We start from the raw sequence: 9,683 nt of genomic DNA on the forward strand, positions 1-9,683 counted from the left end.
AGACATGGTAGTCAAGGTGGAAGTATGGATTGCTGGAGATTACGTGCACTGTACGAATTTGGGTTAGATACTAGACAAGAGGTTACACAAGTTGTCAAATGTGATTGGTAGTTTGTAGTTCGATGTAAGTGACGTTAGATGGTTGCTCAAAATCCGCAGGTATCCTGCAGATTTTAAGCATTATCCGATATTAGGAAATTTTTAGGCGTTTGTTTTGCACATTACAAAAAAGTCAAGGTGATGTTGACTATAGGAGATTCCATTGAGTCCTCGGAACTGTCGGAACTCATTTGGATTATCAGCATACCATCTAAACTGCAAAGAGAAGCGCAGTTTCAAGCAGTCGAATGGTTAACAGTAATTTTTCACTACTCGTGAGTAGATGAAAGTAAACCCAATTTGTCTGTCTAAACACGGAAATCAATTTACCTCTGGATGATATTAGCGGTCTCGAATAGATGGCTACAGTTCGTACGGAGGACAAAGAAATTGACTAATATTCGTTCTTTGGCAGACTGTTAAGGTAACCTATTGCCCCGACACCAAACGTATTTTGTACAAACCCACTTAATTAGTTTTCCGTAGATAAAATAAAAGAATGAAAAATTGTTTCGATTAAACATTTAGGACAGCACGCACGCGAATCGAAAGACTTTTAGGAATCGCACAGTGCACAGTGCATCCTAAGTGTGGTTCGCTTGCCCAACGGTTAGAATGAAATGAGCACAAATGAAAGTCGAACTGCTACAGTGACAGTATCCAAGCCGACATCTTTTCAGGGCACACATTCAGCCATTCAGTCATGAGTTCAACTAATGACAGCTCGAGTTTCAAGTTTTTTTTTTCAAAAAAGGCATCAAACGTCAAACAATGCCATCATGTGAACTGTTTCCAACTAATTTTGTGGACGATTTTAACAACACATTATAAGAATGAAGGAAGGAGGAAGCGGTCGCTGAAGTGTTAGGTACGCTCCCACCATCAGGCAGACAACCCCTACTAACCCAATGAAAGTTCACTCCTTAGAGTACCTGTAGATAGAAATCGCGCTCGCCTAGTTATTTGGTGGGACCGATCAAAAGGAGAGTTTTTGGATTTGAGAAGGTTGATATTCTTCTAAGTTCTTCGATGAGCGCCATAGTAATGGGCCTATTTGGATTGCCGGAAATATTCAAAAGCAGAGCGGTAGGATAATCTACGAAGTAATAATTAACTGAGTGTGTGCAGTTCGAGAAGATGCATGAAGCATCTGAGAATATTCGGAACGCATTTGAACTTGCCTTTCCATGTATGCTACATTAAGTTGCCGTCACTCCCGTTGATGGACAGATAATTCAGTTACCGTGGGACCGCTACTCTCTGTCTTCGGTAGTAAGTTACAACATAGATGGCCACACTGACAAAAAACTACCTAGCGAAAATCAGCGTCCTTCGTACTGACAAACCACGTCCAGTCAAAGTTCCTACATGCTACTAACTTAGGGAGATTTGACGAGGTCATAAGATGCTGCTGCTAACTGCTGGACAGATTAAACACATTTGATTTTTTGGTAATTCTCCAGTTGCCAACATGCTGAAGTTCCAGAATAAAGTCAACTTCGTCCGACATTTCGTTCTCTGTCTTTGTCGTGAATTTCTGTTGATCTTGCCTTGTGTTGGTGTTATCATGGGGGCTTGCTGCATTGTGCCAGGCAAGAAGGTCACGAAAAATCTGCGTCATTTTAACAACATCGAGGTTTTCTATAATCGGAAAGGAAAATAATAACTCCTTGCCATACTTAAACAATGAGTTTTGTTTCCGACTCTGATGAGATATTTTTTAGCTGATATTTTCCTCCAAGCATTTGTCCACAATTTTGGGTTTCACTTTGTCTTTGTTATCAGATGCTCTGTGTTTGCCACTGAGACAGACAGAATAGTAGTTCTTCATTTCTTGGTTTGACTCAGATTTTGGTGCCTTCGCATGTAGAGCGCATAAACTCGTTAAACTGTTTGGCCGAACAGGATAGGTCAGTTGCTTTAAGAAGCCTGGCAACTTACCAAGCCTTTTTATTCTCAAAGCTTCCCAGTTGTTCATTGACCTCAGCCATCAAGGGGAAACTGTTCTGGAGCAGTAAAAGGCTCATTCTGGTAGGCCATGATCACATCACCTATTTGTGATTTTCATGACGGAAGTATGTAAGATTTATTGGTTTGATCTGTCATCAAGATGTGGTGTTTGTAACTAGTGACTTCCATTTGTTTATTCACTGTCATCTGCGTATTTGAGGGATTTCAAAGTCAGCATCTTCTGTAAATAGCGTCCATGTGGCTGCTATTCCCGGGCTGTGGGTTGTGGACAAGGTACACACAGACTACCGAACTTAAACAAAAACGACATAATAGGGGGTAGAACAGAACCTCTTTGGACAAACGACTCTGTCCAAAGTGATTGTCCCCTCCCGGTTTCGCGAATGTGGATGATTGCGACTCACATCATAGCAACTGGTAGCCAAAGCAGTGGAAATCGCCAAATATCCCAGAGTGAATAGAAGAGAGCGTAGAATCGCCTAGCATGTGGAGAGCAGTTTTAGATCAGCCAGGTTGAAATGCATGCGGTCCTCATCCAGCACTGACTGAGTAGGTCAGTTGTAAGAATCTCACCGAATGACTCTCCGCCTGCCTTAAAACTCAGTCAACCTGGTAACTTGTTCGCTTGATCTCAAGAAACTCTTGTATTGAAAGTGAAACCCTGTCTCGTAATAATACCACCGATTTCGACAAATACACTCATTTGCAAATCAATTTGGTTTTCACGGGAAGCTCATGTAGGGCACAAGGTTGACAGAAACTCGGGGACTGCGCCTACCCGATGAGCCTCAAGAAGGGCGAAACCAGTCGTGGGCTGTTGAAGAGTTTTCAGAAACCATGTGAGTGGTTTCCTTCATGAAAATACCACTGACTGTTTACCGAACATCTCTGAAAAAAAGCATACCATAATATCTTAGAAGCATCTGCAACGATTTGCTTGATGCTACAAGTTCGGTGTTGGCCGGTCCACTGCTGTGGCTCCCCTAATACGTGTAAGATTCTCAATCATGAAGACGCCCATCATGTCAAACGATTTCTTCCGATGGAACTATAAGACAGGGAAATTTTTGAGATATCCTATCAAACTGTGCTAGAAATATTTTTGTTTCTAAATGTGACAAATGACCCAGTCATGCCAAAAGCACAATTGGTATAACTTTAACGCCCACCAAAGATTTAAACTTCTGTTGCATCCACCGTTAAAGTACAGTAGACTTTCAAAAAATACCTGAACGACTCCAGCGCGAGAGATTGGTCACCAGATTTCCTAATATCATTCGATTCATCAAACGTTCGGTGATTATTCTAACCGTAGCTGTGAGTAGCTTGCGGTGAAAATTTCGTACGAAAGAGTAAGAACACAAAGGATTGAGAATCACACAGGAAATGATGACTACCACAGGCGTCAACTGGGTTTCACTTCGGAGTAAGTGGTCAGCATGAATTGTTAACTACGGCAAAGTTATCGTAGCTTCTTCCTAATTTTCACAAGCTATCGGCTTCTGCAAACGAGCCATCCTGAGCAGATGATCAGATTACAACAACATTGTCCGCTAGTTTAAATGTCCGCTTCCGCCTTAAATACGACCTTGAAACACAAGCACCTGCATCCGGAATCCAAACCCTTCTGAGGGCTTGCTAACCGTCCCGACTTAATCTAGAAACCGGATGGAATATCTTTTCAATCAAGGTATGATCGAAAATTCCTGGAGGGATGTCTGTGTCCAACGAAGACGTTGGTCTTTTAAAGTATTAAGATCATGCATATTGTGTCAGTAGTGTGCGACGCTTATGGGCGTAAAAGCAGGTGGAACAACACAAGCCATCATATCAAATATGGATATCCCTATGAATATTGGCTGAATGAACTAAAATTAGGTAAAGGAGCTCGAATCAGAGTCCACCTAATGTTGAAGATGCAAACACGAACGAATTACTAAGACAGGAGAAGCAGATGCAAGAAGGCTATCTTAGGTAACCAGAGGGAAGTAGGTATGTTTATAATTCCACTATTTGTGATTCACCTGATCTGCTATAATGTAGGAAAAAGATAGTTTTCCGTGATTGTGGTGAGCGATAACACACCGGTTCTCAGGTCGATCTTCAAGGCTACCAACCAGTCGGCTTTAGCCATCATGTGCTACTGGTCTGTCAAGGTGTCTGACGATTGTTACTTATGCTTTGCTAAACTCGACAAAACACCCAGCCCCAGCCAAGAAGAGAGAGAGAAGATGCGTGGTTTCACAACATGAAACTGTGTGCACCAAAATCATGTCCCCGGAAAAGTGTTCCCTTTAATATGGGTAGGATATTCGTCATCTGTGAGCTAGTTGTGCAAAGAAAAGATATGAAACACATTCACGTGTTTCAAAGCGACACCATCTGATTTCTCAAAATGCAATAAAAGCATGCGTTTTTGATGCATCTCAACGGTACTATGGCATGAAAGCATTAACTTTCGAACCAGATTTACAAGATGGAGCTGAAAATTATCGACTCAAATGAGTGCAACCAAGAGACAGAGGCCGTGGTTCGAACTCGATCTCTGCCTCTTGACTTCCCCTGTATAGGATTGGACAACCTAGCCGTATCCCAGCCCTCATACTTCCTTTAGGTGTTACAGCTGAACGATCATCTGGTGAGGTAAACGAACCAAAAGTGCGAAGAAAGTTGTCATTTTAAGCTGTTCAGCGATTCAGTTGAAAAAAATAAACCCGCTTCCAATGAGCGTACGGAGGGACATCATTCTCTTTCGTGTCACGAAAGGAATTCTACTGGAAATTCTGCCAGTCCCCCTTTTACATACATGTTACCAATCCCCGTACGAATGGCTTAGGCCCTACTTGCGTGATAGTCCGGATACTGCTAGGTTACCCAAGTTCGGGTAGGAGAACAGTTTAGGTATTCGGTTCATTTCAAAACTCTGAATAAAAGGCAGCAGTTTTCAGTGTGATATTTATACAGCAGCCTCAATATTATGGGACAATTTCACCCGAGAACTGTGGAACCAAAAGATGATGTTCGCAGTTTGGAGTCCGGCTCACAGGGGACTGAAATTCCATGCCATCTTAGGATCTGCCTATCAAGACTCCCCAAACATATGGATTAACGAAACATATAATTGATATCCGAATGTTAACAGTCTGCTGCTTAAATTCTGATATCCATGTGTGTCCAGTCTAACCATCCTTCACCAAGCTCCACTTAGGATTCATGTCAGCAGCTGTAAAACAAACTCGTTTGTCGGTTTAACTTCGATGACTTCATGATAGTGGCATCAGCACAACTATGAACACTATCTTTCCAGATAAGCGAGCGATTTGGCTCCTCACATGGGCGCAGTTCCCAAGTTTCTGTCAGACTTATGTCCTATTTGAACTCAAACTGTACAACGTTCGCGAAATACACATGTTGGAAGGCAGATGTGGTTGCCTACGGAAGACCCAACCGAACCCGAGCTGACTGTCTTGCTCGTGATATTATTGACAGAAGAGATTCTCCATTTAAACCAAATCAGTTTGCAAATGACTGTACTTTGCGAGTCGCGTACGCTTAGGATTCAATTAGAAAATTAGTTTGGTGGGAACTGCGTCTAGCTAGTGACCTCCAAGGGGAGTGAAACCGGTCTAGGACTGACGAAGATTTTTCCGCAACCTTACAAGAGCACTTCCGCTGAGAACCATGGTCACAAATTTATTCTGTGCGAATTGACTATATGCTAAGAACAATCGCTTCATTCTCCTGGGCGACCAAAGTCAACGAACCCAGCCTTTAAACTTCCCTCGTGCAAATGTAACGCCCAAAGTTAGTCGTTGATGCAGACACCCGTATGCTGTAATCAAATCAGAACCTAAGTTGTGTGTGCCAACGTATGAAGCTTTTTATCGACCTCGAAGAACCCGAAGACAACACATGAGTCTTACCCAGTAAAGGTCTATTGTTTATATTTCTAATTCTAGTGACAATATCTCGGTAGCCGGTGTAGAAACACACCTGTTTGCAGACTAAGTTGCTGACGGCAGGCTCAAATGAATAGCAGCAGTCAAAGTGTTTTCCGTAACCTCAAGAGTGGTGCCTGATCGAGGGAAATGCTTTTTCTCTCTCTCAACTATTCGGATTTATCCAGAAAATAATTGTTCGATTCACACAAATCTATCACTGGACAACCAGCTCCCTGTTTCATCAACCTTCGCAATGTGTTGGAGAGAACTGTAAGCATCGACAGAACAATAAGTGAAGTCTTCATTGTGACGCGACCGTTAAAATTCTGTATACAGCGGTGCTTTATTCGCCCATCCATTCATATCCCGACACAGGCCACTGTACAGCAACAACGCGTGACAAAGTGTCTCACCGAGCGAGGTTGGACAATCTCTGGCTTGCGAAGCGAGATGACTCAGTGGTTAGAGCGCGCATTTAGTGACCTCAAGGTCCGTGGTTCGAATCCGGCCTCTGTATCTGGACTTGCCCTGTCTAGGCTTGGGCAACCTAGAAGTATGCAAGCTCTCGTGTTTCCTATGGGTAGCGTGGCAGCTTGGCACCGAAAGGGCGCTACAGCTGTACGATTATTATTTACTTGAAGCGACTTGTGTGTTATGGATGATCATAAAAAGACGAGGACTTACGAATCAGTGGAATGGTTTTATCACCAAGTGTGTTGAAGCCTGGGAAGCCGTCCGGGACATTTAGATGAATTACGAGCTTTACAGATCAGCCAGAAGCATGGGGGCCACAACACGAAAAAGGTTGGGAACCACTGACCTAGAATGAGAAAACCAGCTGAGATACTCCAGTTTATCCACCTCGGCCGGATGTGATCAAGTCAAAGCATATGGATAAAAGTCCCGGTTGTTAAACGTAAATTTCATACGTTCATGCTCTGATTCGGATGACGAGTCCCGGGTGAGGAATATTAAAAACGAGATTTTGGTGAATTAGAGCAGAATCTCCCGTCAACACATAGATAACGTCTTTTTTAATTCAGCCAACGCATTTTTACGGGCGTACCGTACCAAAAGATGCCTGTGAGATTTCCAAATGCTTCTCAGTCGTTGCATGAAGTAGACGAAACAACCCTGAAGAAGCAGTTTGTCCAGAGCTCAAAAGAAATAGATCACACCTTAGCTGTCCGAACTGGGAATCACAAATGACTAAATGGTGAAAGTTTCACGTTATTGACAAATAAGGGGTCGAGATGGCTCAAGTGGTTAGAGTGCGAATTTACTGACCGGAAGGTCCGTGGTTCGAACCCGACCTCTGCCTCTCGACTACCCCTGTCTAGGCTTGGGCAGCCTGACAGTATCCCAGCCCTCGTGCCTCCTTCGTGCGGCATGGCAGCTGGGCACCGAAAGGGTGCTACAGCTGAACGATTTATTATATTGACAAATGACGACTGATGAATGCCGTTCAGAGAGGAATAGCCGAGAAGTGCCACATCCGTATTGATCATAAATACGTGGTAGCCGAGTCTTAGGAATCAGATGAGTTTGACGCCGATGAAAATGCGCCGACCTAGAAAACTTTAACGAGTAGGGCTTCGGAGACTGCTGGTACAAAAAAGGCATTTTCCCCGCTTTTGAGCGATTATTCCGGCTTCATTGCTGATCCCATTTAAGAAATGGTCGCAATAAGTCTTTAATTTTTGAACACTGGTTGGCTCAAAAGAACCAAAAATGATGGCCCAATAGGAAATCGTGCCAGGGGTTACAGAAAACGCTCCTTCATATATCGTTCCTAAATGCTCCCCACACTTTTGAATTGCTTGCCTACGGGGAAACGTCAGTCCCGCAGAACCCAGAGCTACCACTGTTTGAGTTTTAGCGTGCAAATCTGAGAACTTCTGCCCGAATTTTATTACAATTTCTACAAAGGAAACTACTCACAAGGTTGCTGAAACCTACTCGACAGTCCATCACCGGTTTTGCTCTTCTTGAGACTGGCTCATCAAACAGGTACAGTCCCCGAGTTTCCGTCAACCTTACGTTCTACTTGAACCTAGATTGGACAGATTTCGACAAATATTCTCATTTGCATATCATTGTTGATATTCTACATTCATCGGGAGTGAGTGGGATGCAATGCACCCGGATGTGGTCAGTAATGCTTGTCGTAAGACGGGGTTCAAATTAAGTCCGAGGAATTCTCCGAGCCGAGTGATTTCCAGTTAATGGAGAATGCCAATGAACAAGACGAAATGGAGCACATGGTGACAGTGGAGGTGGGTTCCAGTGACGCTAACAGACTTCGCCTCTACTTTAGGGTCTAGAAACGGTGCCTTCAGAAACACAAAATGGTCAGCAAGAAAGAAGAAGCCAAAGGTATAACCCTTGTGGAGGCAAGTAACACGTCTTTCATTTTGCTATTCACTCGCAGCCAGCCCATTTGATTTCGTCACCGTGCCAGGTTCTATCCTGACGACTGAGACAAGAAATACGATTCCATAGATGAACCTGAAATTTTACGATTTTTCAAGGGTGTAAATGAAAACTTGTGAAAAAGATACTCCTTTTGGCTCTTACTATTTCCCTAACTCAGGTGAAATCGTCTTGCGACTGGATTTTGATTGGCGACGTACTAGATGATCGGAATTTATTGCATCCGCTTTGGAAGGTGATGAACAAGTCAGCAAATAAACCTCATGCTGTCTGTCTTTTGTACTTGCTAAGACGTCAGGGTAAGTTAGTGCAGTCTATGGTTAGGTGACATGAAGACGGGAAGTAAGCAGGCAGAACAGAACGGAAACTGGATGGCGGGTTCACCTACGGAAACCGGTCAAATGCAAAAAACACCGGGTCTCTAGACAATTTAGCAACTGCTTCAAGCTGGTAAAAGTTCACACCATGAATATAGGGTTCATGAAAAGAGGACACATCGGTTCAGCTCCCGTCCGAAGTTCAGACATCAGTTTTGGCAGTTTATCAGTGTGGGCTCAATAAAACGCTAGTTCGGTGTTTCGATGACGGTCACTTTATCAGACTATGCGGTGAACTGGGATGTGTGTAAACTTATTATTAGATCCGATGTGGCCCCTTTTGAAAAGCCGACAGATGAATACTGTTTGACCTGCTACGGACAGATTAACAGTTGAGACTAGTGGAAATAAATCGAAGTAACGATTACGTTAGAACAAGCGTTTTGAAGTCCGCTGTTTGCCGCCTAAGGTCGAATAAGCGATTTTCCTGTCAGTGAAATTTCGTATACCTATTAAAGTGAATGCGAACGACAGAATCTGAGGGTCTGTGCAATTCCAGGTCCTTCTTTCTGTTATAGACGAAACAAAAAAATGTGGAACTAGTCCGAGGTTGTGGTGGACGGCTAGCTTCCTAACCGTCGCCGAGGGGCAAACTCATGGAGTCTCTAGGGGCCAGGTCGCTATGGAGATAAGAAAGCCCATGGTGCTTGGCGAGAATACTTAGCATAGGATTGATTCTTGTGCGCAGAACCACCTCGGCTGGATTACTTGAAACTCATTCATGGCTGCGGGATTTGCTTCAAAGAGTACTTATGCTCAAAGCCTGGTGTCCAAAAATGTGTCAAACTTCCTACGTTGACTTCGGAAATATGTGACTCACATCCTTCGTCTCAATGGGGCTAGAAAATGCTCACTTCGATCT

General features: G+C 43.5%; 1 protein-coding gene across 1 annotated transcript in view; it reads left to right on the top strand.

Annotated features, from left to right (window-relative positions):
• The window catches only part of T265_11165 (hypothetical protein), a gene marked incomplete at both ends in the record, with an annotated part of 30,767 nt that overhangs the window by 14,467 nt on the left and 6,617 nt on the right, over nt 1-9,683 (top strand). The window contains one exon of the mRNA XM_009177754.1: nt 8,605-8,743. Within this exon, the coding sequence (XP_009176018.1) occupies nt 8,605-8,743 (139 nt within the window). The remainder of the gene's footprint in view (nt 1-8,604; nt 8,744-9,683) is intronic.

This window comes from Opisthorchis viverrini (genome assembly GCF_000715545.1).
Source record: "Opisthorchis viverrini unplaced genomic scaffold opera_v5_451, whole genome shotgun sequence".
NCBI classification, from domain to species: domain Eukaryota; kingdom Metazoa; phylum Platyhelminthes; class Trematoda; order Opisthorchiida; family Opisthorchiidae; genus Opisthorchis; species Opisthorchis viverrini.